The 27621-nt window shown below is 51.0% G+C and overlaps 1 protein-coding gene across 2 annotated transcripts; it reads left to right on the top strand.

The window, feature by feature from the left end:
* Nucleotides 1-434: 434 nt before the first annotated feature.
* ADRB2 (adrenoceptor beta 2) lies at nt 435-26963 on the top strand. 2 transcript variants are annotated; one of them, XM_031598089.2, is made up of 2 exons: nt 435-1829; nt 24040-26963. In XM_031598089.2, the coding sequence occupies exons 1-2, from the start codon at nt 656-658 to the stop codon at nt 24072-24074; spliced, it is 1209 nt and encodes a 402-aa protein (XP_031453949.1). In that variant the 5' UTR covers nt 435-655; the 3' UTR covers nt 24075-26963. The 2 variants fall into 2 exon arrangements, with proteins under 2 accessions (XP_031453949.1, XP_090006774.1); XM_090150648.1 differs by lacking the exon at nt 24040-26963 and having other exon boundaries at nt 435-9390.
* The last annotated feature ends 658 nt before the right edge of the window (nt 26964-27621 follow it).

The raw sequence follows: 27621 nt of genomic DNA, 5'->3' as shown, positions 1-27621 counted from the left end.
GTGGCAGAGAGCAGCGCAGCAGTCACACAGCCCCGTGCCCCGCACTGCCCCGGGGGTGTCAGGGGGCAAATGGGATGCGTGGGGGGTAGGAAGTATGAGACCCCCGGGGCAGGGTGTGGGGACACCCGAGATGGAGAACACACGCGGGGCCACCGCGAGACGGGGAGCACGCGTGGGAAGCGGGCGCGGGGCCACCGCGACGGGCAGAGGGAGCCACGGGGGGACGCGGCGGGACCGCGGCGCGGGGACGGAGACGGACTGCCGCTTTCCCAGCTGAAGCCCGGAGCGGGGACACGCGTGGGGCGGCTGCCGAGACGGGGGGGCGCGCGGGGGGGTGCGAGGTGCGCGCGAGGCGCGGCGCGGGCTGCCATTGGCCGTGCCGGGCTGATGTCACGGCGGGTGTTGCTATAAGCTCGGCGGCGCCGAACGGGCTGGGGACAGTCGGGCGGGTGAGCCGCCGTGGGACGGGTGCGGACGGGTGAGGAGCGAGCGAACTGGAGCGGAGCGCAGCGCGCACAGCCCCGCACGGCGGGAGACCCCGCGCCCAGCCCGCCCGCACCTGCTGTCCCCTATGCGCGGAGCCCGGCGCAGCGCCACGACGCCGGAACGCTGAGCGCAGCCCCCGCCGCCTGCCTGGGGATCTGGCTGGGGGGCCATGGGGGTGGCTGGCACCGAGCTGCCCGGCGGCAACGTCAGCACCAACCAGAGCGCCGCGGACCCCACGGTGTCGCGGGACGTGTGGGTGGTGGGCATGGGGATCCTCATGTCGCTGATCGTGCTGGTCATCGTCTTCGGCAACGTGTTGGTGATCACCGCCATCGCCCGCTTCCAGCGCCTGCAGACGGTCACCAACTATTTCATCACCTCGCTGGCGTGCGCCGACCTGGTGATGGGCCTGGGCGTGGTGCCCTTCGGTGCCTGCCACATCATCATGGAGATGTGGAAGTTTGGGAACTTCTGGTGTGAGTTCTGGACCTCTCTGGATGTGCTTTGCGTCACGGCCAGCATTGAGACCCTCTGCGTCATTGCTGTGGACCGATACTTTGCCATCACCTCCCCGTTCAAGTACCAGAGCCTGCTGACCAAGAGCAAGGCACGCGTGGTCATCCTGGTGGTGTGGGCGATCTCGGCCCTCACCTCCTTCCTGCCCATCCAGATGCATTGGTACCGGGCAGACCGTGACGAGGCCATCCTCTGCTATGAGAAGGACACGTGCTGTGACTTCTTCACCAACCAAGCCTATGCCATTGCCTCCTCCATCATTTCCTTCTACCTGCCGCTTGTGGTCATGGTATTTGTGTATGCCAGGGTCTTCCAGGTGGCCAAGAAGCAGCTGCAGAAGATAGACCGGAGTGAGGGGAGGTTTCACATCCAGAACAAGGAGCAGGACCAGAACGGGAAAGCCGGGCACCGCCGTTCCTCCAAGTTCTTCCTGAAGGAGCACAAAGCCCTGAAGACCCTGGGCATCATCATGGGCACCTTCACGCTGTGCTGGCTGCCCTTCTTCATCGTCAACATCGTGCACGTCATCCAGGACGACATCATCCCCAAGTATGTGTACATTCTCTTGAACTGGCTGGGCTATGTCAACTCTGCCTTCAACCCCCTGATCTACTGCCGGAGCCCGGACTTCAGGTACGCCTTCCAGGAGCTCCTGTGCCTCCGCAGGTCTGCTCTGAAGATGTATGCCAACGGCTACTCAAACAGCAACGGCAGGAGCGATTACAACGAGGAGGACAACGGCTACCCCCTGGCACCGGATAAAGCCTGTGAGCTGCTCTGTGAAGAGGGCTCCTTCCCTCACCCCGAGGACTTTTTGCACTGCAAAGGTACTGTGCCTAGCGGGTAGCTCTGAGACGCGATGGGCTCTGGCGTGGCACACTGCTCCTAACGATGAGCCTTTCTCTAAGGAAATACAAAAGCCTGATAGTTATAACGATCCTCTCCTAAAGCACACCTAAACCCCAGTGGCTGCAAGAAACCTAAAACTCTGCAAACGTCCTACAAACAGGTGGAAGGCGGCCCCGGGTGGCTCGGGTGGGCTGGCTGCTTGCAGGGGTTATGAATTTAAGTGCACGACCTTAGGTTCCTTGTGCCGGGGGGAGTGCTGGGGGGGGGTGGTATTTTAAGGCTGTGCAGAAAGCTCGTCCCAGGAGGAACTTCCTGGCTGTGGCCGGTGTTGAACTACCTCATGAGCTCAGTGCTGGCGGCTGCTGCGGGAGCGCCGTGCTCCCCGGGCTGTGCAGCACCTGCCCCAAAATCCCCCCGAGGGATGCTTAGAGTGCGGTCGGCTGTATCTGATCCTGTTACTGTCAGTGGGAAAGTTTAAACAACGCCCGGAAAAACAAAACAAAACAAAACAAAACAGCCACGAATGCGTCTTTTGCCAAGTGCTATAGGACTTTCGGCTGAAATAAGGATAGAAATAAACGGAGTCTTTGCCCAGAATGTGACACTGTGACTGTGGGACTCAGGAATGTGGTACTGGAAAGCTGGGCAATACTCTGCTGCAGTCGCAGCTCGTCCTTTTGTCGAGACTGCAGCCGAAGCTCTGTAGCCGCCCGGTTTGTTTAAGTTCGGTTCCCAGCTGGCAGCCCGAGGAGGTGGGCAGGGAGCATTTTATTTTCTGTCGCTGAGGGCTGACAGTCCGGCAGCGCAGCCCTGGCCGCGGGACGGCTCTGGGCTGGCTGGTTGGTTTGTTTGTGAAGGGTTTTTTCTCTCCCTTGCAGCAGGCTTTGCATTGCGTTCCCGCAGCACTTGGCGGCGGGCGCACGGGCTGTCACGGCAGTAGACGCGGGCGGGCAGGTGGGGACGGACGGACAGACGGACGGACGGGGTGGCCGTGCTGCTCGGCGCTGCTCGGAGCCCTCGCTGGAAGAAAGCAGCGATCGCGGGGCGGAAATGGAGCTCCCCCCTTGCTTTCTTCCGCAGCTGCAATTTGAAAGAGGGGAGCCGAGGAGGATGCGAAAGTGCGGTGTGTTCAGAAGCACGTGGGAAAGATGGGGGAGGGACGGCCCCGCGCCCCGTGGGAGCTCTTCTCCTTGCCTGCATTCGGACGGTTTTGTTGGCAGCGCTGCTAGGAGGCGGCTCGCACCCACCTGGGCTGTTCTGTGGGGAGGAGGTTCTGCCGGCCCGCAGCTCCTGCAGCCCCTTCACCGCGGCTCCCTTTGCTGCCCTCGCGGTTACGCCTAGGGCGCGCTGGTTGGGATCAGCTCGTAAGGACAGCGCTGGTGCTGCAAGGTTCAGGGCGGCTGTAAACTCATCCTTGGGCTCGCAGCATTCCTCGTGATAAAGCCGCACCCGGTTTTGTGGGGAAGGGTTTGAAAATCCTCGTGCTCCCTTCTGCCTTCCCCCAGGTATCCCAATTCAGTTTGGGAGGACAGGCAGCCCTTAGCCCTGTCCTAGCCCTGAGCTGGGTGCTGGCTCAGCTCCGTTTGCAGCTTCTCCAGCTTGGTGCAGGCTACAGAGCAGTAGGGAGTGTGTCCAGCAGAGCTCTGTGTCACTGCCAGCTTTGCTGCCCGTGCCCATCCGCACCTTCCTTGGTGCTGTCAGCAGTGCCCAAACACTCCTCAAGTCACTGTGTTCAGTTTTTACATTACAGCATGAACAAACGAGAGGGGTGTGATGGCACAGAGCGGTGTGTGGCTGCGGGGAGCAGGAGGCCAGGTTGGAAAAACATTTGCTCCTCAGATAAACATTAACAGGCTGTCCTGGCAGGGGAGACCTGGTGTGGGGTCAGGTGCTCTCAGCTTCCTACTCTAAAGGGCTGAAAGGCAAGGGGCCCTGTGCTGCGTGGCTGGTGTCGGTGCCCCATGTAGGTTAGAGATGCACCACATTGGAGATGCACTTCAGCTCAGTATGGGTCATGATTATCATAAAGAAAGCAAGAAGTGAAAATTAGCCTCTTGGTTGAAGCGATTGATTTTTTTCTGTTCCATTAATCCTGCCAAGGCTGGTGTTAGCAGGAGTGCAAGGTGAGGGGGTGTCCCACGGTGATGGCTCCTGGTGGAAGGGCAGGAGAAGTTCAGCATCCACATCTCAGTTGCTGTGTGGATTTTTTATTATTATTAACTATTATTTGCATTTCAATAGCATGTGCCGTGGATGAGGATTTTATTGTCCAAATAATCACTCTGCTTGCTTGGCTGGCTGTACTCATACTTCAGATGTTGGTGCCGTATGCAGCCAGAGCTGAGAGATGAGCAATGGGTGACTGCAGCATTGCTGCAGTGTGCAGAGCACAGAGATGTAGAAGGGACAGGGGATGTCTGTCTGTCTGATGACCTCTGCAGCGCAGTGCTCAGGTGCAGTGTTAGGAAACCTCAAGCTTACCCATGTCTGAATGTTGAAAAGCTGATTTCTTTCCTCTAAGACTCCACTAGTAAAACTGGTGAGATACTAACTGCTCAGTTCTGGAAGCAGTTGGAACCAAAAGAGATAAATACCAGAGTAGTAAATGTTGTGGCACCAATGAAGTCAAACTTGATTAACCCTTCCTGTTTCATGAGAAAAGAAAAGCTGAATAAAGGAATCCCTTTGCCTATTGAAATGCATTGTAATGAAAAGAATTTACAGATGTAAGCTAGGGATTCAGAAATGGAGCATTAAGTCAGGACACTGTAACTGCTACAGTGATTTTAGGGTCAGGAGAAACCCAGCACCCACATTTCAGGATTAACACTAGCAGAGGGCTGACTTGGGTTATGTACATCTGATAAAACACAGCAGTAACTTCATTAGAGGACAAGCACTGTGATGAAATGCTGGGTTCTTATTGCAGGCTGATGGGCTGTTTTCTATGCTGCAGCCACGATGTGCACAGAGCAAGGGCGGGATGGTGCCAGCCCGAAGGGTGGCTGTGAGCTGGAGCTTGGCATGCCTGTACCTTCATACTTGCAGTCACTTTAGCCAGGGAGGTTGTTACTGTTTTTAATGCCTTAGTTGAGATGAGAGGCACGATTGCAGCTCTTGTGCTGTCACAAAATACTGTTCTCACTGCAGGTCCCTCCGTTACTGCTGTGGCTCCATCCCCTAAAACAGGCAGAGTATCACAAGCTGCTGCCTTCTGTCAGTCCTTTGCTTCTTGGGATCACTTCTGGAGACCTTCTGCTTTCTGGGAACCTAGGCCTTGAAAACCAGCCTCGCTCACTGCAGCTCTGGGGAGCTGTGGGGCAGCAGATCCCCCTCAGCGCCGATGTGTTTGTCTGTGTGTTACTGATGCACAGTGTGCCCCTCCGTGTATCTTTGTTGTGTGGGTGCTGGGGCCTGGCCCAGACCTGTGGCTGTTCCTTGGGAGCCCCGGTTAAAGACAGCACTGGGCAGTGGGTACAGCAGGGAGGACAGCAGAGGCTGAAGTTAGCAAACCCTTCTGAATGCCTGACAACAGGCCAGGGCTCAGCGCAGAGAGGAGAGCCTCGTGTCTCCAAGCAGCACACAGCGTGCTCTTCTGCTCTGCCACGTCACAGCTGCTGTGCTTTTCTAAGGGTTTGTTTATGTATTTATTTGCTATAAGGAACGTGTTTTTGCAGCAGAGGGTGAGCATTTACACGGCTGGCTGTGAGCACACCACAGGCTGCAAGCTCTCCCAGCATCTCTTGCCCTTCTGATATTACAACACTGCTGCCAGCAGCCCCAAACACCCACACAGCACTGCCTGAGGGAAAGGCTTCTTCTCTCTTCACCAGCCCTCTGCATCCAAGTGTTTGTATTCCCTGGTACGATGAGCCCATTTCCCAAGAAGATGAGTTTATGAGCATGTTCATTCCTCTGGCAGGAGGGAGGACATCCTGTCTTGCACGTTCCCTTCTGTGCTGTCCATTAGCAAACACTAAGTGCCATCCCATCACAACAGCAGTGGAACAGAGGTTCCCTGACTGGCCATGGCTGTGTCCCTGAGCAGGGAGGGTGGAAATGGGGAGCTGGGGGGCCTGTCACCCCAGCCACCTATGCAGGAACATCCAGCACCAGGAGCATCCTGTTCCTCAGCTGAGCCGCAGTGTTTGCTGACTTGTAAGAGCCGTGTGCCATGTTTTGAAAGCATAAGCCCTAACCTTTCTTCTTGGGTTCATAGAGAACATCTTGCAATTGACACACAGCCCAGGCTGTGAACACACAGTCGTTTGGCAGCTGGGGTAGCTACACCCTTACACAGACATTCCTCCAGCGACAGCTGCAGGGACACTCAAGGGAACCTGTAGGTGCTGCTCATGATAGCAGGGCAGCAACACTGCCTGCTGAGAGATGTTCCTTGTGTCCGTTCTGCAGCTGGTGGTACAGGCAGAGCTGGGGCACAGCCATAGAACAAATTGCAGCAGCTCAACTGGGAACACAGAGCTCCTGTGGTTGTGGTAGTGCATCCCAGGACTGGGCAGAGCTGTGCACACTGGAACTGTGTTTACACACAGCTTGGAAGAAAGTTGTCTGTCCTGCTAAGTGTGGTGAGATCTGTCTGTAGGAGCTGGACCTAACCCCGGCCCTTAAATACGTTCTTTATCATGGAAAAAAAGTGGATTTGCTGCTTCTCCGTGCATACAGTTTGAGTTTTTCTCCTGTTTTCTCACCCTATCAATGGCAGGAATCTTTTCAGTGCAATATTACCAGTGCCAGCAAGAGTGGGTTGGGAAATATTTTCTTGTTTACTGTCCTTGGTAAGGCCATTTTTGCACAAGTGCATATATATTTAGATATATGTATGTATATGTGTGTATATACCTTGGTTATCTATATACAGTGATATATAGATCTGTACATAAATAAGGAAATGTAAAGGCGTTTTGTTGTGCTAGCTAGATGAAGACATGTATGTTCAAAAGTTAAAGTATTTATTGCAGGTCCTAATGGTTGACATTGTGTTTAAATAAAGAATATTTATGGTATGCTTGTCGTCAAGTGTCCTTGCTTCAGGCTGACCTGCTGGCTGTATCTCCCACATACTCTCCAAGTGAGTAAATCCTCAGGGCTTGTTGGAAACCCGGCACCTGAGGAGCCCAGAGCATGCAGAGTGGCAGGGCTCCATTCATTTATGCTGCACGTTGAGCTTGCCTCCCCTGGAAGCACTGAGGATGCTGCAGGTGCTCAGCACCTCCTGCAAAAGGCCTTCTCTGCTTTCCATCTCCAGGGCTTATAGGAACAGAGGTTTTGGGGAACTCACCTGCTGCTCTGCCTGTTTGGACACCAAACAGCTGCAGTCATGTGTGCCTCCTGCGTGGTGGGGATGGAGAAGGGCTGGGGACAGCTGAGCTTTAATCCTTTGTTGCTGATCTCCAGTGTCAACGTTCCCTGGGAGCGGGAGGAAACAAAGGTCTGTAGGGATGGGAAAGTGAAATCCAGGAAAGTCATGCAAGGGTCTACAGATCCTGGTGCTGTGCTGCTGTGCGCTGAGTGAGGTCTTGCTGTGCCTCTGTCCTAACCTGGTTGGGCTGGGCTTGAGGCAGCCATGAGGGTTTGAATCACCTGGCTGGAGTGGGGGAAGAGCAGCACAGAGTGATAGATCTTTTCTGTCTGTCCCGAGTTGCTTTATCTCCCTTCAGGGCTGGAAAATCTCCTGGAGGGTCTTTGGACAAATATCCAAGCCCCTTCTGTTACCAGGTGTGCAGCCCTTGTGCTGCTCTTACTGCTTCAGGAGGGGTAAAGGAAGAGCATGGCTCATATCAAACAAGATCCCAGCCCAGCGTGTGGCAGTGACACGCAATTTGCATTTCTTATGCCACTCAAACCACAGTGAAAGCATTGGCAGCAAAGGCCGATGTGTGTCCTGTGTGTTTCAAGGCTTCTCCTCTCCAAAAGAGCAGCAGGTCTCACAGTGCAGCTAGGACGGGAAGGGACCACACTGAGCTCTTACAAAATGCAGTGGATGCACAAATTACAGTAATTTATGATTTTGTAACTTTGTGCTGGGCTGGAGGGTCCCAGCTGGGAACAGGTGCCATTGCTGACTGCAGGGATCCTGGAGAGGTGGGAACCCCATCTGCCATCCACTGTTCCTTTCTATCAGGGTCTTCAGACCAGAGAGCAGCTCTCCCTATGTCCTTCCTTGTCCTTGGTACTTAGAGGTGTCCAGAGCCCATTACCCACTCCAGGGCTTGCACTGAGGCTCCCACAGCCCTGCCTGGCTCTGGTCTGTTGCGATGCCAAAGGAATGGCATTAGGAAACCATGGCAGTGGCTACCAGAGCAACCTGTGTCCTTGCCACATGGCTTCCTTGCAGCCTGCACTGCCTGCAGCCCCACTCACGCCCTGCTGGGCAGCTGGGGGGGCTCAGGCTCCATCACTCAGCTCCACAGCATCAACCCTGTTCTAAGAAACACATAAACAGCAACAGGGCCTCTGCAAAACCCCTGCCAAGTCCTCTCTCTCTCATGTAAATATTTTTTCCTCTTAAGTGTATGTGAGTGTGAAAAATCCCTCCTTAATCTTTTCTCTTTCTGGATGAAAGAAATGTTTGTCCATCTTTGGGTGGGGATGGCCCTCCGCTTGAGATTGTGACATTTTGCAACCATCAGCTCAAGCAAAACCAGCACTGCTGAGAGCATTTCTTATCTCTCCCAAATCCACGCTGCTCTTCCTGCCTCAGCCAGGTTGCATCCGAGCGAAAGCTGCCCCCCATGATGGATGCGTTGGATGGAGGTCCCACGGACTGCAGTTAGTCTGGGCAGCCTTGAAGAAGCCTTCAGAACACCTGTACACAATGTCCATGGGGTTGCAGGGTCCCCACTGCTGGAATCATGTTTTAGTGGGCTTATGGAAATGAATGGCAGGGTTTTTTTCCTGAGAAAAGATAAGATTCTTGAGGTCTGACCCTGGAATCACACTGCTCAGGGAGAGACACTTCACCTGATAAATGCATGAGAAGATTGCCACGTGCTGCCACATTGCAGCAGAGATCCTGGGGACCTGGTATGACTATGCACCTGGCAGTGGGATGGAGGAGATGTGCAGCAGCACATAGGAGCGTGTTGTCACCTTACCCAGGTTGTCCTGCTGGGGTACCAGCTGCCAGCCCTGCCCATAGCTCTCCACTGGCACCACGGCCGAGCTTGGTGTCCCACCAAGTCTGCAAAGCTCTGCTGCTTCTGATGCTCCAGCAGGAAGCTATCTGCTCAGTAGTTGATTGGTTGTGTGTGAGAATGATGCTGAGATAATTCCTTATCATCCTTGCCTGTAGGTCATGGTGACATTGCATTGTGACCAAGATACTGTAGTGATACTGAGCCTCCAAGTGAGTCTGGGCTCCTTGTAGAGACAAGCTGGGCTCAAGAGTTTGGTACAGAGCTGTTGGGTGGGAAGGATGTACGATGACAGTGATCTGGGAGATCTTTTCATTCTCTGCCTGATAATTTCAATTTTTCATCTTGGGAGATGAAAAATAGTGATAAAATTCTTTGGAAAAGCCAACCTTTCAGCATGGATTTGAACAACTGCAGCTTACTGATGGCCTGTGGCTGTAAGGAGGCTTTCGTCTCCCTGCCAACAGATTCATAAATACTTAGAAGTTAGTGAAGAAGACTAGAGAGAAAGAGAAGGACTTTCAGGAGGATGGAGGCAGCCAAAGAACAGAGGCAAAATGAAAGGTAGCCCAAAGAGAGTATAAAATAGTGATGAAAAAACAAATGGAGATAAGAAATGGTCTCTGGGAGGGAAAATTACTCAAACACCAAACTTGGATGGAAAACTGAAAGCTGAATTCCATGTGGTAAAGGAGGGAGAAGCTGGAAAAGGAGTGCAGAAGTAGAGACAGAGTTGGGAAGTGCTGCGAGAGCAGGACCTGAATGTCAGTGCAGGCAGCCTGACTGCTGCCCCTTTCCTCCTGTGTCAGTGTTTTCTCCTCATCCTTCAGCAGGAAGGAGGTGGCAAGCAGAGAGAGAGGTGGCTGCAGTGGTACAGCAGTGCTGGGAGCTGTGCAGGAGAAAGAATGGCCTTTAGAGAGGCAGTGCATGCACAGATTGTTCCCAGCTCTGGGGGAGTTATCCAAGGCAAGTGGCCAAAGCCTAATTTATGCTCGTGGAGCAGGGAAGGTGAGTGTTGTTTTATTTTTAAAGCCCTTTTCCTCCACCTTGTGCCGTGCCACTTTCTGCGGTGGGGTTCCAGTTCCAGGAAGAGGAAGGGAAAAAACAGCCCTGTTCAAACTCATACATTGTGATTTAGCCCATAAATGAATTTTACCCATAAGTGGACCAAGTTAGCCCAGGCCGTGGCTGTCCATCCACACCCTGTCACTCTGCCAGTTTCAGGGTCACAAGGCAGCAGGATCAAGCCAGCCCCATGCCACGTCCCAGCCCAGGCTGACACTGGAAAAGGCCCAGGGCACACTGCAGTCATGCCATGCTGCTCAGGTGTTCTCCCTGCTAACCCTCAGCAGGCTCACTGCAGCAACAGCATGGCTCCTTTACTGCTGGAGTGAGAAGGAAAGCCAGGGATTTTGTCATGGAAGGAAAGTCCTACTGCAAACCTGAGATGCTCCATAAGCAGCTTGTTTTATTGTTGACAGCACAGGGCCCTTCAGTGTGCGAACAGGTGGCCCAAACCTGACCCTGGGTTATCCGGCCCCACCAGAGCCCTGGGACAAGCTGTGCAACTGTTGGTACGGATGTGGGTGCTCATGATAGAGAGATAACCAAATAGCACAGTTGCATTCAGGACCTTGCTCTCATTTTTACTGCAGTGACTTTCATGTGAGTCACCACAGTGGCATACTATCACAGCTCACAAGCAGCACAAAATCCTCTGTTTGATTTCAGACAAGCACGCATACAAACAAACTTGATGTAAAATTACCTGGCTTAGGCACTGCCCTGCCTTGTGTCTCCTGGGAGCAGCAGGGAGGGGTGAACTCAGGGGCTCTGCCCTGCAGCAGGTGGGGTTTCCCAGCTCCATAGCTCAGCTGTGATGCTGGTGGTGCCCAGCACTGTCACTGTGCTCCTGGCTGCTCCCAGCTTCTTTCTTCTGTTTGTGCTTTGGTGCCTGCATCTGCTTCTTATTGCTGGAGCTGCACCTCTGGCAGCTCTGCAGCAGACCCCAAAATGCCTATGTTGGAACCTGCATGGCTGATAGGCCACAATGTGTTACCTGTGCTGTGCTAGCAATGCTTTGTCTGCTGCATCCAAGCATAAAACCTCTGAACAGAGGAACAATCTTTACTCTCTCTGAAATGCCTCTCCATGCTCTCTCAATGTGCCTGAGAGGTTTTTCTGAGATACAAGCAGGTGGTCAGTCTGTGCAAAGGGAATAGACCCTGTTACAGCCCCACAGCCAGGGCACAGAGCCATCTCCTACAGGCTGTTGTGGCTCTTCAGCTCTGCCCAGGGCTGCAGGGACAAAGGAAAGGTAATCAAGGGGAGAAGGGTTTCATATTATGGATGTCGCAGCAACTGTCAGTGTCCAAGCTTTTATCAATCCCAGCAGACTCCTGTTGGAGTCAAGTGAAAAAGGTATCAGTCCCACCTCACATTTTTTTAAGAAGGAGATCTTGTGGAAAGGTTGAAATGCTTGTGTGCATCCTCCAAAGGAGCAGAGCTCAAAGGACTGAGGAAAGGGTCCCTGCCAAATACATTGCATTTTGAATGGAAGCAGTGAATAGAAAGTAGAATAGAGTAGAGTAGGATGGAATGGAATGGAATGGAATGGAATGGAATGGAATGGAATGGAATGGAATGGAATAGAATAGAATAGAATAGAATAGAATAGAATAGAATAGAATAGAATAGAATAGAATAGAACAGAACAAGTGGGGAGAGCAGCATCTTGGTTTAGAAACAGGACAGACATGTTTACGCAGTACCTGCTTGTTCTCTGGATGACATCAGCAATTGGTTTTGTGGGATTTTTTGTTGTTGTTTGTTTTGTTTTGTTTTTAGCTTCTGATGTCCACGAGTCTGTGATGAAAGAATGATAAGATGGCATTAAAATAGCAGTTTAAATGTGTTTTCTCTTGGGATCCCTCATCTGTAGATAGAGGGATAGAGGTGCCCAGAGAACACCAGTGCTGGGCAACAGATGAAGACAGCCTGTAATCCATTTCCAGAGTTACAGTGTCTACCTTAACCTTTCAGGCTGGATATTAGGAAAAACTTCTCCAAAAGAGTGACCAAGCACTGGCATGGGCTGCCCAGGGAAGTGATGGTGTCACCGTCCCTGGAGGTGTTCAAGCACCGTGGAGATGTGGCACTGAGAGATGCTGTTTAGTGGGCAGTATTGGTGGTAGATGGATGCTTAGGGGTCTTTTCCAACCTCTGTGATTCTATGATTCTGTGACTCTAATACGCCATCTTTATTTCTCTTGTTTTCCATCCATCCGCTTCTGCAGTAGGGGCCCTTGAGCCCTGCTATGTGGCTCTTTCCCGAAGCATCTTTTTCTTCCTCTTCCTTGTAGAAGACACAAAGTCAAGGCTATGTGTTTGGAAAGTCCCCTCTCAGTCCTTGGCTCAAGGCAAGTTTATATAAAACAAAACATTCATGACTTCCTCTTGGTCCCCATGTTCCTTCCCGAGCTGCAGCCGAGTGCAGGGCAGTGGTTTCCTCTAACGTGAGCAGTGAGCTCGCTTCCTCCTCAGAAGCTGCTCTGCTGCCTGCCAAGGCACGATCACTGTGAGCAGTGAGCCTGTCTGCCAGGTGCAGAGACAAACTGGGACAGCCGCCTCTGCCCAGCCTGGTGATGGCCGTGTTGTTGTGTAGGAGGTGCAGGTGGGGACAGCTGGAATTTCCTGGAGGAGAGCTGGAGGCATCAGAACAGCACCAGGGATGCTACTTGGGCTCTGCAACAGCATCACTCTCAGAGTTCCGCTGCTCACTGCTGCTTTTTTTTTTGTTACTTTGTGGTGTCTCCGTGATGCACGGTGTGCCAGCTAGCAGCTGTGGTTAGGGAAGGATGGGGTACCATAGCTTGTCTCTCCTGGTGTGTCCATTGGGCACACTTGTCAGTATGGCAAATGGGTTTGCATTGCTACAGCCACACCATTTTAGCCTCAGTCTGCTGAGATAGCTTTGCCTTTAGCAGCTCAGGAAGGTGTGCAGGGAGCCCTGTGGCTGCACCTTGCCCAAAGGATATCACACTTGCTGCAGGTCTTCAGCCTCCACTGCCGTCCTTGAAAAGCAGTCTGTTACTGAAACACAGCAAGGCAGCTGTGTTGAGATGTTTGTTCGGGTTTTGTGCATAATGCCCCAAGACCTCAATCCTCTCCGAAGCACAAAAGCTTTTATGTGAGGTGCTTGTTGAGTCGCAGGAAGAAATAGCTGAAAATATCACCATGTTCTGAAACGGCAAACATCTGCGATTCGGGCACCAGATTAGAGGCTGAGCTGCAGTGACTCACTGCACATCGCCATGCCTTGAAATGGAGCCTGCCCTGGAAGGGCAAATCCTCTGCAAGGGTGTTTGGAGAGATGTAATGCGTTCTATCTCACCTGAAGCAGGCTGAGGCCAGGGCAAGATCCCTGAAGAATAGGATGCAGCCCTGTGCACCAGGAGGGCAGCCATCACCAGGGGGGCTGTAGAAAGTCGATAGCTGTTATGTTTGTCAGAGAGTTTTGCATGATTGTGCCCAACCTAAAAGTGACTGCATCCCCCACAAAAACGTACCATTTGCATTAACCCCGAGTACTTGTTAATGTTTCCTCCCCCTATTTCCTTACTACAGATTACCAAAAAGGTGATGTTTGCAGAGAACTTTCCTCCTTCCCCTTCTCCTGTGGTGATTCATTCAGGGATGCCACGTTCCTCCGTGGGTGATACAGAAGCCAGCGCCAAGGAGGCAATTGCATCACAGACACTGATTCAAATGGGGACAGAGGAGTCGGTGGATGCTAATGGGTGCTTCTCTGTACACATGCTAATTATAGCACCGAAAAACCAGGTCCAAGTAATGGCCCAAGGAAATCCCCACTGATTTTAGCCAGGAGTTCAAATTACTGGTTGTTACCATCAAACAATTAATAGAAACTAGACCTATTAGGTCATCTTAAAGCAAACATTTAATTTTCACTAGATCTACAAAAGGTGTCTTGAATCCTGTCCTAAACTGCTCAGTCTTGTATGAGCCTTATGGGACTCCCATTTGCAGTGGTATCATACCAGTGTTATTCAGAGCTACAGAGCAACAACACATCGAGCTGTAGGTGTCCCTGTTCTCTGCAGGGCAGTGAGTTGGATTAGATGTCCTTTAAAAGTCCCTTCCAAATCAAACTATTTTATGATTCTTTGATTCTATTCTCTTGTGCATGTCTAGAGGATTCCTCTATGTAAATATATGCATGGGTATATTGTGCTCACCCTTCAGATCTTCGTGCTGTTTGCCTGGTGCAGGACAGTTGGTGCCCATCTCTCTGGAGAGAAGGCTGGGCTGGTGTTTGAGGTGAGGTGAACAGAGCTGAGTACATGTATGCATTTCACTTTGTATGCCTTCCTTACCTGGAGGCTGTCCTCATTTGACTTGCAGTAATTTATGAAAAGTTTTACAGGAGTTCCATGCAGGCTCCATCTGCTTGGAGTTCCATGCCAGAGAAACCACTCTTTCTTTGCACATCACTGGTTCTTCATTGGCCATTTCAGCCAATGAAACTCCTGGAAACTCCTGTGCTCATGAACCCCACTCTTTCCTCCTGCTGTCACAGCGAGTCCTCATAACTCAGGGTGAGGTGTGGAGGAACACAGCAACCTCGTGCGGCTGCTGGTGAGTCTCCAATAGGAAGCTGGAGGCCTTCAGATTTCATCACTTCAGTGCTATCATAGCTATGCAACCTATTTAAAATACAGTAAACCTGAAAGCCCTTCCATATCAGACCATCAGTGGGCTGTAGCTGAGCTGCTTGAACCCTCATAAATAAATACCAGGACTGTCATTCCTGCAGAAGTCTTGGGACCAGCCATTTTTAAAAGGGCTCTCGGGTTACAGCTGGGCTTCACAGCACAGCCTGCAGTTGCTTCAGGGTCATGGTGCTGTGAGGTAGGATTTGGCACTTCCTAAAGAGGAGGGAAATTACAATAAACAAACCACTGAAAATAGAACCTGGTGTCCCTTTAGCATTCTGCCCTTGCCATTTCTGCATGTTCCTGGGGAGGCTTTGCTGGGCTTTTCCTCTCCTTTCATTCACTTCTTCAGGGGTTGTCTTACTTCCATCTCCCTGTGTGGAGACCAGGACAGGTCTTCTTGTTGGGTTGTGTGCCAGAGAGAACTGTGTTGGGAAGCAGTAGATTCGGAACTCTCAGCCTTGCTGGCTGGACACCCAGATGAAAACAGACACAGCTGCTGATACTGGATGATGAGCATGAGCACTGGAGGGATGGGCGCATCCAAGTGCAGCAGGTCACCAGGATTGGAGCCATCAGATCACCAAGAAGCTGAGCTCCACATCGCAGGGAAAGCTTTTCATATCTCCATGCAGATGCCAACCATGTGCTCATTTGCTTAAGACATTTTTTGCCAGCACGTAATGCAGAAAACCCCTGAGGGCTGCTATGGAGCAATCAGCACCTAAATGCCAGGCTCTGGGAGAACAGCCCTTCTTGCTAGGTCTGTATTTATCCAGTGCAAGGCCTGCTCCACCCTGGATCTCTGACCATGGCCTTCATGCTGTTTGCCAGCCCACTGCAGGACTGTGCTGTGCCTGATGTGATGCTGCTGGCCGTGTCCAGCAACGCATAGTGGGAGCTCAGCTGTGGTGGGGCTGTGTTTTCTGCACAGGTAAAGACTGGGGCTGTTTATCAGCCCTGGCACAGACCTCTGTGCTCCGCCCTTTGATGTGGATGAGCAGGATGAGGGAAAAAGAATCCGACTTCTTCTCATCGAGCTACATCTACTCACGTGGGGAGTGGATGTGAACGATTTCCCAAAGCAATTTTGAGCCGCTTTTGAGAAAGTTACTGGAAATCTGTTGCACAAGAGAGAAATAAAGGACAGCTCACACTCTGTCCCTGTCCCTGCCCATGAATTTCTCACGTGTTCCTCACCGATGTGACGGGATGAGAGAGCTGCTGGACTTCCTCCAAACACCAACAGATACCCGCGATTGATTGCCACTTCGAGGCGTTTGTGTGACCCCAGCACACACAGGCTGCAGTGCACCTGTTTGCTCTAAGGTTTCTCTTCTGTGTGGTGAAAAACAGCACTACTTTTTACTACGTTACGTATCATAAGGAGGGGAAAGGGAGCAGAGGTGTCTGGTGCTGCGTATGGCAGCTCAGGGCAGAGCTGCTCTGTGCTGTACCTGTGCAGGATGGGGATGTGTGCAGCTGCCCGGACTGATCCCACCTTCACCATCCCCATAGCCACGTGTGCCCTGTGGGACAGCTGTGACGGACGGTGATGCTGTTTGTGTTCCCTTTGTGTTATTTGCGCACTCTTGGTGCCGCTGCTGACACAGAGGGAAGGGGCTGGCTGCTTTTCTCCGTGCTGAATCACTTACAGTTACGTAAATGCCTTCTCCCCAGGCATTCAGATGCCGTGCGAGTCCCCCAGCACCCCGCCTTAAGAAAACCTCTAAGCCTTGTGACTTCTCTTTCTTCCTTCCCCTTTCATTTGCTTTCCCCTTTCCTTGCTGCCCACTCCCTGCAGAGCCCCGCAGCTCCGTCCCATTGGCAGCAGCCACACGTTGCCAGGTCAAATGTCTTCACAACTTCAGATTCTAAAAAAGAACCCCTGACCTTTCCGAGCCTCGCAGTCACTCCCGAGCACAGGGGGCACTTCCTTCCCCACCAAAGCATTAACATCTCACCTCTCTCTTTTTACTTTGATTCTCATACGTGAGGGAAACTTCTCTTTCACACTTTTGGTGTTGCCAAAAACAGCTTGAGCTGAACAGACAGACAGGCAGACCCTGAGCTGCCCCCAATGGCCCACATCCCTTCGTGGTTTGTGACATCACGTGGCAGGAGAATATCAACAGAGCAGAGCGCTGTGACTTCCTCCTTCCTTCCCAAATAGGGGTGCTTTAAAGTGCATCGCCAAAATCACATCTAGGAACTGCTGCTTTGGGTCTGTGTCATGCTGGGCACTCATACCAAACCCAGAGCTGTGTAACGCAATGGCCCATCAGCAATGGGCTGATCTGAACCCCTCAGGAGAAACTTTCCCCCACAGTCACCCCTCTTGGGCCCTTTCCTCTGCCACATCCCAATCTCAAGAAATTAAAGTGATGAATAATGCATATTTTGGGGTAATGTCTTCTTCTAAGGAGAGAGAGGGAACAAACTTGAATAAAGAATTTTATGTGTAGGTGAAATGGCATCCGCTGTGTCTCTGTGTGAGCCTAAACTAGTCTTTGGGTTACCTCATTAGTCATGTTAGTCATAAACTTCTCAGAGATCACCAGAGATGTCAGAGCTGTGCAAAGAGCCATCTGGAGATTGGAGATTTGGGAACCAGAGTCACAAGTGTCCCTAGCCTGCAGACTGACCTCCATCGGATCCTGGCCCCTCCTCTGGGTGGGAGAGACACAGCTTTCCCAGCTAAGGACAGGTGAAATGCAGCAGTCTGAAAGCAAGGGAAATGCTTGAGTGCTGATGTAGGCAGCAGCCACCTCCCTTCTGGCTGCAGGACCAGGTGGGAGGAAACCCCAATGGCTGCAGGTTCCTGTTGTAGGGAGCCCAGTGCTGCAGCTCAGCAGGGTTCAGCTGCAGGTGGTGGAAGTGTCACCTCTCTGCCCACTGCCCCTGGGCTAGCACAGGGCTCATAGACTGCCTGAGGTTGAAGGACTTGGCGTTAAGATTGCAAACCATTTCCCACATCTGGGGACATTCCACTTGTGGATCAGAGCTTCTCCATGCTGGAGCCTCATGTGGGACTGCCTGAGAGAGGGATGGCTGCAGTGCTGCATGTAGGAGAGAGGAGAAGCCATCCCCATGCCTCATGCTCTCTGCCTCCTACCCCAGGGAGCCACAGCTGCATCACAAAAGCTCACAGCACAGCACTTACAGGAGTGTTTGCACAGGTGTCATGGCATTACCTAGTAACTGTCCTGAATGCCACCTGTATCTTCATTCCTTGTTCAAGTCTGAAAACCATCCTGGAACTGTGCAGTTCAATGAGGCAGAACTTCAATCATAACAACCTGTGTAGCTCTGACTGCCAAATTCCTCTGAAAGGAGAGATTTCTGTGCTCTGAGAAACCTCAGGACAGCTGGTTTGGGTGCTTGCCAGTGAATCAGAAGCAAAGACCCAGACCCTCTCCTTCCCCAAGCCTTTCTCTCTCCATATGACTTTCTGATTGTGTATTGGGTTCTGAGTCTGGCTCAATCTCTCATTACCAGGAATAATATTCTAGGAATGGGAAAAGAGCTCCCAAAGAGCTGAGAAGGACCCTCCCATGTGTGTCTGCCTGTGCCATAAGGCAGCACAGGGAGATGTCTCCACTTTCCTGATGTGATAGAAAAGAGCACTCGGTGTTTTCCCAGAGAGCTGCCCCGTGATGCTGTGGGATTTCTAAAGTAAAACTTATTTCTCACTGCCTCCTGACTTCAGGTTATTTTGCACAAAACAATTAAACAGACCACTCAAAATGCATTTACAACATCTGCCAGAGATCCTTGGAGTATTTGAGCCATTGGGCTTAATTTCTGTCCTAATGGTCGCCTTGATGGTGGCCCACCTCTGTGTCCTGGGGCTGGCAGCCATAAACACCCCTGGGCCAGCCCAGAAGGATGAGCCTTGATCAGCAGCCACCCTTAGTGAGACCCCACCTCGTCAAACATGAGAAACAGCCCTGCTGTGCCCTCAGCAGAGCATCTCTGCTCTCAGCTTAGCAGCTTGCACTAAAGCTTGCTTCTTACAGCATAGCAGGAAAATAGAGAACTTCTGAGTTAGTGGGGAAAACAAGTTAGTAGTAAAGTCAATGGTGGGGTTTCTATTTCATTTGCTGGTGACCCTGTTGCAAGCACCTTGTCACTAAAACGCAAGAGTGACACTTTAGTGAAGGGTCCTTGCTGTTGTAATTCATTGGGAACCTCAAGAGTACTTAAGGAAACTTCCCCTGGAGTGACCCTTCACACCAGTGTGGCACATAATGTGCTTGACAGCCCTGCCAGCTCAGCGTGCTATCCAGAGGGAAGGGAAATTAGGACTTAGTCTGTGGTGCTTTACCAGCTGGCTGGCAAGAAAATAGAGATGGTGGTGTCTTCATCTATGTCTTTTTTTGTTACATGAGTCTGGCAGACACCAGTGTATTTCACAGCAACACAGAATTGTTGAGGCTGGCAGAGACCTCTGGAGATCATGCAGTCCAATCCCCTGCTAAAGCAGGGTCAGGAAGAGCTGGTTGCTCAGAGCTGTGCCCTTGGCTTGGGGTGGGAGGGGAGCTGAGGTCTCATCCCAGCACCTTTCTTCAATGAGGCGCTGAGTGCAGAGCAGATGAGGAGTGAGAATGCTGTTTGAGCATTAGGTTCCTATGGGGAGAAGGACTTTCTGTTCATTGTAACTTGTTTGATTTAAGTCCGTATTTGTTTAAACCTCAGAGGAAACTGGGTGTAAGCCCAGCTTAAGGACAAGTATATGTTGGCATCACACCAAGGAGAGGAAATTACGGTGTGCCACAAACCAAGACGAAAGCATTCCCTGCATTATCTGGCACGCAAGGCCTTGGTTATAAAAGCACACTTATCTCTATCATGACTTCAGGCTTGCAGAATATCAAAAGGATGTGTTTTGTGGCTTTTTTTTTCTTTCTTTTTTTTTTTTCTTGCATCGTTGTGAAATCGTCTTTCTGCACCTCAGAAGCACACTGAGATCCCACATGCATGGAATTTACACTTGGCCAGGATGAGAACACATTCAGCCCTACACAGCAGCAAAGTGCTGAGCATTACCAGGTCAGCGTGGGCTGAGTGCCATGGTGGTGTTGCACTGAGCCTTGCAGCAGTGCTTCCAGCAGTGAAGAATCATTTGCCTTACCTGATGTGTGCACGCAATACTGTGTTTCAGAGTCAGCCTCTCCCATTAATGCTTCTGAAAATGTCTTTTCTTTGCCCTAGTGATGGTTTGTGTCACGGTTGCAACATTTGTGTGAAGTCTGCCAGTGGTGTGGAGTTGGACGCACATGCTGTGGCACATTGTTCTACAGTCAGGAAAATACAGGGAGGAAAACCATTACTTGTCAAAAAATGAACATCCTAGGAAAACATTGCACCAGCTCCCAGCTCTGGGAGCTGCTGGGGGACTGCAAGGTTTTAGAGTTCAGTTTAACAGTTTCAAAGAGAATTGCTGCTCTTTTGGGAACTGCCTTCAATTTGCTCAGTGATTGCAAAGCAAATAATCTCCTTCCAACTGCCCCAAAAATCAAAAAGGAGGCAAACAGAGCTCCTCAGAAAAGCTGGGACAAGCGAACAAGGGAGAGAAATAGGACAACACAGCTTTTAAAATCCTGTTGCTTTTCAGCTGTTCCACATTCTGGCTGCTTTCCAGAGTTAATTTAATGATTGACCAACTGTCAGGAAAAAAAGGGAGTCCTTCAAATGTAAAGTTTGTTGTGGGCATTTTCTCACTAAAGTAAGTGAGGCTCCAGGTCTGGGTTGTAGTGGACGGACTGCCATTGGTATCAGTCAAAGAGCCAGTGACCTTCCCAGAGAGCCTGGAAGATTTGGGTGCCATCTCTGTGGTGGGAGATTTGTGTTCTCCAACAAGGCTTACAGGACAAAGAGGACTGAGAGAACTCTGACAACAACCAAAAAGAGAAGATGTGAAGTTAAATCTGTGCTAAGGACTGACGCTGATTGGGAAGTTGTACTGATGCTCGGTTGTGTTGGCTGCTGGATCCCTGCTGCCCCAGGAGGGCTCATGGGGAATGAGTACAAAACAAGCACAGACCAGTGCAGGGGAGAATGGCAGTGGCTAAATACTTCTGAGTAATAATGAATCCTGAGCTGACAGAATCACTATCAAATGTTCAGAGCCACTGCCAGGTATTCCCAAAGCTGCCGCTTGTACCTGGGAGTTGTGGGTGAACTCTGTGGTGGGAAGATGCTGCATCAGAGCCCTGCAATGAAACAAAGACAAGCGGTATCACCATGTGTCACCTGGAGCATCGCCTTGTGCAGTCAAGTACAGAGACTCTAAGATCATCTCATCCAACCATCCATCTATCAGTAGTATTTTCCACTAAACCAGGTCTCTCAGTACAACATCTAATAGTTTCTTGAACACCTCCAGCATGTCGAGTAGTGATGTCCAGCTGTCTGTTAGTTTGCAGGTTGCACGCACTTGGCCCGTGGCCCATCTCCATGCAGCCATTGCTTTGTGGGATGCAGGTGGCCCACTCTCTCCTGATGTCTGATCTGTGAGCACATCCAAGCTTCCCAACAGTCAAATAGCAGAGACCACAAGGCTTCTTCAGGCGACTTCTGTTTTGAAAGTGATGTTTTGACTTGTGAACCTGGAGGAATTCAGGGCAGAGGAAATGTTGGAAGAGGTCGGGCGCGCTGTGCTCCCTCTGCGTTACCCAGAGCAGCAAATAGCAAGCGTTCCAGGGCAACATCTGATTTTCTGCTTTTATGAGGCAGATGTTTAGGAGAAGTGATCTGCTGTTTATTTCAATTGCCATCTTCCAAACCTCCCTTCTATGTACGCACACACATTCAGAGGCCATAAATAAGGATTCTTCAGGGTATGCAGTTATTTGGGTAGCTGGCCCTGTCTTCTGTCAGTGCCTGGCCAGGGATGTGTCTGCAAACCTAGTTCCCCTTATGTATCAGTTTTACAGTGATGTAAATCAGCAAGGTTTAATTCCATTCTCAGCAACACTGGCATAAATCTGAAGTCACTCTACTGACGTCAGCACTGTAATTGCAGTGTAAAGGAAAGCTAGACCCTCTTGGCTTCAGAATGTTGCTGTTGATGTAGTCCAGACCCAGAGCAATAGTAGTGGGGCTCAGCATGTCCCGGCACTATGGAATTGAACCACGTTTTGCTCTGTATCCAGCAACAGAGACAAACTCTGCTGATTTTACTGGCATTTTGTTGGTGAAGATGAACTGTGTCTTCACCACAGCTTGGGTTGAGCTTGAGTAGGAACCCACATGGCCCAGGTTGTCCTGCTCTCCTTGTTCTTGAAAACTGAGCCAAGGGGACCACTGGCTGGAAGCTGCAGAGTTTACCAGTCCTGACACAAAACTCTGGTTGTTGCCATAGGAACCTGAGCTTGAAAGCAAAGATCATCCAATGGGGGAGCAGAAAGAGGGCATCAGGCTTCTGCATCCTATCAAAACTAATCAGCTTGGCTTGGATTTGGAATACCAGACAGTCACTAATTACAATAATAATTTTAGAAACATCTAGATATCGAGAAAGATTGATTTCTTTTGGATTCTGGACAAGAATCCAGTCAGGATATCTGGGGCTGGGCTGAGGAGGAGGGCAGTTATCCCTGCTGCAAGGCACAGAGCCCTTCCCATGGGGAAAGGAGGCACTTAAATCACGGCGGCTGTGGAATGCAGAAAGCCTCGCTGTGCTCCATGGGTGTCTTTCCTGGATGTAGATCGCAGCTTGTTCAGAGAACTTCCTCTTTCCAGATGAACTCTGTATCAGTGGCAGTGCCCTCGGAGCTGACAGCTTGGTTCAGGTTTCCTGGTAAGCTTACAAGCTCCATCTATAGGACAGTCGAAGAAGAGCCTCTCGGCTTCAAGCTGTTGAAAAGGGCGGAGAAGCTTCCCTAGTTCTGTTCTGGAAGAACTCATACCATATCGCAGAACGTCTCTGATTTCCTCGCTGTGCCTTGATATTTAGGTATAGTTCCCTTCCCTGTCAGCCCTTGGTCCCATACTGAGCGACTTTGTGGCTGCTGTCTGTGGAAATCAGGAAGTCATTAAGACCCGTAAGATCGTCAGGTCCAATCCCCACCCGTCCCACCGTGCCCAATGACCACGGCCCTCAGTGCCACATCTCCACAGCTCTTGAGCACCTCCAGGAAGGTGTCCCCACCACCTCATTGGGTTGCTGTGCCAGTGCCCGACCACTCTTTCTGGGAGTATTTTCCTAATATGCAACCTGAACCTCCTCTGAAATCATTGGAGTTGTGGAACTGCTGTTATTCCACATGGGAAATCTCAGGGATTTTCTAAAGAGATTTGGAAGATTTCTGGGTCCCAACTGTGGCACCCTTAGTCTCTGATAGCCCGCAGCAGCCTGTATGCAAAGCTCAATGGTAGCAATTATCCAAACCATCTAATTGCAGCTGATTTAGCAAATTGGTTTCTTCTTACCTAGGTGTTTAATGATTGCCAGCCTCAGCTCACACTTCACTGCACTAACTGTACCAGCAGAAGTCATTGCAGCTTACAGAGCTTTTTTAGAAGTAGGAAACATAAAAAGTGGAAGACTTTTGTTCCTTCTCTGGTGCAAAGCAACAAATTGCTATTAAGAAATTCTCCAGAGCTTGATTTTTCTGCTCAGGGCATAACTGTGCCTTCTTAACTACTATACCCTAACGTGTCTGGTTGTGCATCCCCCAAACAACGTGGCAGGGCAGATGGAGCATGAATATTTTTTCATAGATGCTGGCAACTGATACTACTGCAAAGCAACCCTCTCACATTGAGACTTCAGCTCCCATTTGCACAAGGAGCACAATTTCAGTTTGGATACCCAGAGTTCTTCTGAGAGGTGCTGTGTTCCCAGAGAACAGAAATGTTTTCTCTTCCTTCCTCCAGATCCATTCTGTTTGTCACTGCTGTTTTTCCCCCTACATCCGCACAGACCACAGTCTTCAATGTGTACTTGTTAAAATATCACATTAAAATATCACTTTCCAATAAACAAAAGCACAGGCATATCTAGTACTTGTTCCTTTCTCTATCTCAAGATTAATTTCCCATTTTTCCATCTAACACGTCAGTCATTCAGGTATCTCCTCCATCAAGAAAAGGGTCTGTTCCTTCCTTTTTGTAGATTCACAGATATAAAACCAGAAGGAAATATCTTCTCATCTTCTGGCCAGCAGGTCTAAGTGTGCATGTAGAGATGCATCTGTTTATTCTAATTATTTCATGCAAAGAAACACTCTTCTGTTTTTAGTAGGAAAATCTGCATAAACCTGATGCATTTTTTTTCTTTCTCTCTTGCACAGAGATCCCTGGGTGTCCAGGAATGGTGGAGAGCTGAAGGCTGACCTCTCTTCCTCACCACCCTGAGCTCACGAGGGCTCTGAAGAGATGGAGTAGAAGCACAGCCATGCTTCTCTGAGCCCAGGGTTGCTTTGGAAGTGATTGCCTTGGCAAATGCCTTCATCTCAGCCCATAGCCCATCGTGCATCACCTGAAGGAGAAGCTGATGAAGGATTCAGAGGACCAGGAAGGGCTCTGCCAGCACTTCAAGCACTGCAGAGCACAGATGGGGGATTAGCACTGAGAGGCACCCTGCAGGAGTCGCTGCGTAGAAACCAGCTCTGGGAAAATGCTAGAAGAGCCCTGTGAGCTGAAGGAGGTGAATGGCCAATGACCACAGAAGTACTGTGGGGTTTTCCTGGCACAGCATCTTTGGCAAGAGCTTCCAGAAGCGCAGGGTAGCAGGACCACGTGGCTGCATGCAGTGGCTGGGCCAGAGGAGCCCCAGCAAGGTCCTGCCTTGTGCTGCCTGGGGCTGCAGGTGGAACAGGAACCTGACCAAGACAGGGAAGAGGAGCACGGGAGATTGCTTTGGTTTATACTGTGCTCATTTCTGCTTCTGGTATCTGCTCTGTCTACCTCTTTTTCTCTTTAGCACTACACGTACTGGATATGGGACAGCCCCACACAACAAGCAGGAGGTTTGCACAGGGCAAACCCTGCTCAGTGCAGCATGCTGCTGTCAGATGGGGCTGACACTGAGCAGCGCAAACATAACCTGGCCTTCATTCACTCCTTATCCCAACAGATCTGGAACTGCAAAGCCTGGACTTCGGACAGGAGAAAGGCTTGAGCCTGGCAATCCTTGCAAGCAGTCACATGCTAGCATGACCAGCCACTTTTGGGAGCCAAGTTTAAACACCCGAGAGCCAAAATCACATAGAGCATCTGGCTCTGTGCTGTAGCTGTTGAAATGAGTTTGTTGCACATTTAGCTCCTGTTTGTGGAATATTAAGAACTCAGCAGAGAAAGGAACAGAGACACAGGGAGCAACATAGGGTTGGGCAGGGAATTGTAGGAAAAAATGGTTCAAAACCATAGGGAAACTTGCAACTTCATTGCAGATGGCATCCCAGGCACAGACTGGCAGGCTGCAGCTCTCTGGTCACTGAGCATCTCTTGCAGGCCCAGGCACAACAGGTCAGCACCGACCCAAGGCAGGAGCCCCATCCCTGAGCTGCTGTGCCAGGCTTCCACCTGCAGAGCCCTTCCCCTTCTGAAGTCGTATTTATTTATTGATTGATGCCCTTACTGCTTGATGCAGTGCTGCTAACAGGCAAGGACACAGAGAGGGAGCATGTGCCATGCCCCTGCAAGATGGGGGCGGACAGACGGACAGACGGACACCTGCCCTCCCCTAGGGACTGACTGTGGAGCAGCACAAAGCAGCCTGCCCTGGGTTGTGGGGCTCACCAAGGGCATGCAGTGGGACATGCAGGGACAATTGGGTTTGGGTGGGTGAGGAACAGCAGCGGGAAATGCCTTGGTCAGGCCAGATGCAGGCAGGCACATGGGCTGTGGGAGCATTTATCTGTGGGGCAGGAGGAAAAGGCTGCCAGTAAAACAGGAATGTATCGCCTGGGGTGAGCACAACTTTTGGTCTTTGGAGAATTAAGAACAGGCAGGATGGACTCTGTTGTGAAAGACAGCAGGACAGCTGTATGGAATCTCTGCAGAGCTCTTCCAGCCAGATTTCCTGCTTGCAGCCGAGGCTGTGCAGCACACATCTCTCCTCACTCTTCCTCCATGCCCAGATCCTGCCTTCCCAGCTGCAACATTGCAATCTCCTCATCTGCTCCCTGCTCCTGGAGCAGCTGTGTCCCTGAGTGTGGGGCTCTGCCCTGCTGCTCCCACTGCTCCCAGCCCTGCACCCTGCCCCGTGCCCTCCTTTCCCTGCCCCATCCCCACCAAGGCTTTGTCCCAAACTGTGTGGCTGCTGCATGGAAACATCTCCCAACCCAAACCTGTTTCCTCAGAAGATTCCTGGCTAACTCCAGTCACATATTATGTACTGAAAGTACTGCCCTTGGGATTAGCATTCAGGTTAGAGACACGCGTGGGATCTCAGTAGGTCTTTTTCTCACAAAGTCTCTCATGTGCAGTTTGCAATAAGAGAAATGGATTCACTTGCTCTGATAATTCGCCAGCGTGGCCCAAAGCAGTGACCTGCGGATTGCTGAGTGCTTCCTTGAAGAGTTGTTGGAGATGGAAGAGACAAATTACAAATCCATCTGCCTATGGACCTTCAAGCTTGTTCCATGAATTACATTACAGCCTATTTTTAAACGCCCTAACACCAGGGTTATTGTGCTTTCCTTTGGGAGACTGCTCTGTAGTCCAAGTCAAGAGCTGCTATTAGCATTGCACCTGCACTTCCTCCTGAAGTCTTCATTCCATTATTCCCAGTGATGCTCTGCAAACACCCGCTGCTCACTGGGTGAGCTCTGCCCCCTGAGCAGTGCTCCTCCTGCCTCCTCCAAGGAGCTCCCAGGCTGCTGTTGCTGCTGCTCCGTCCCTCCTGCGGCTCAGCACAGTATGAGCCCACTTGTCATTAATTGGTGGAGAGGGAGTTGTCAGAGATCTGCACCCACAAGCAGAGCAGCCAGGACCCATAGCAGTATGGAGCTGTTCTGCACCTCCTTGCACAGCACGTGTGGTGCAGGAGAGGGGCAAAGGCTGCGACTTGTCCATTCCAGTGTCAGCAGTGAGCAGTTCCCATCCCACGGGCAGCAAATGCTGGGGAGAGCACACAGCAGCCTCTCCATCTCTGCAGAGCCCTCAGTGCTGGGGGAGCGCGTGTACTGCACTCAGCTGGAGCACCATTGTGATGGTGAGAGCTCTGTTCTCACTGAACAAATTGTTCCTACCAATAAAGAATGAAAAGCTCTCCTCTTCCCACTCTCTTTTATTGCACTATTCATCGAGTTGTGCTGGAGGAAGGGACCGTGCTGGACTGGGGGGGCTGAAATTTGCCATGCCATGGACAGGTCATGGGGTGGAAAATCACAGCATGAAGTGCACTGCAGCTGGGGCTCTGGGGGGAGTTTGCTGATGCAATATCTCCTGGGGATGGGGCTGTGGCACATGGCTAGAGGGGAGCAGAATGACTGTCGGTACCAGTCCTGCAGCTGGCACAGAGCAGAACAGGTCAAGGAAACCTAGGAGGGGAGAACAAGGCAGATGAAAGGGGATGCTGAGACTCACGGGGGTTTCGCAGGATGATAATAATAAAGGAATCTGAAGGCTCCCATTCACTTGGCAGTGTGTGGTCCCAAGGGCCCGTGCTGTGCCAGCCATCAGATCAGTGATACAGCAGCAGGCTCCTTAATTCCCCCTCTCCATTGCTGGCTGTTCTCTCCTGGTGATGTGGGGCAGGGTGGCAGTGACAACATTGCTGCTTTTAGGAAGCAATTGCCAGGAGAAGCTTTTGGTCCCTGTGTGCTGAAAGAATCAAAATAACACATTTCCAACAGGATTCATGATTAGACAATTAATCATCCCAATTTAAAACATTGGAGGGCCTGAATGAATAAAGATGTTGGAAG

Source organism: Phasianus colchicus, chromosome 15 (assembly GCF_987193195.1).
Source record: "Phasianus colchicus chromosome 15, bPhaCol1.hap1.1, whole genome shotgun sequence".
Taxonomy (NCBI): domain Eukaryota; kingdom Metazoa; phylum Chordata; class Aves; order Galliformes; family Phasianidae; genus Phasianus; species Phasianus colchicus.
This window is presented reverse-complemented; position numbering and strand designations above follow the sequence as displayed.

Coding starts and splice junctions, on each gene's coding strand:
- ADRB2 (XM_031598089.2), top strand. CDS start 656: ATGGGGGTGGCTGGCACCGAGCTGCCCGGCGGCAACGTCAGCACCAAC. Junction 1,830..24,039: donor GGACTTTTTGCACTGCAAAG/GTACTGTGCCTA, acceptor TCTCTTGCACAG/AGATCCCTGGGTGTCCAGGA.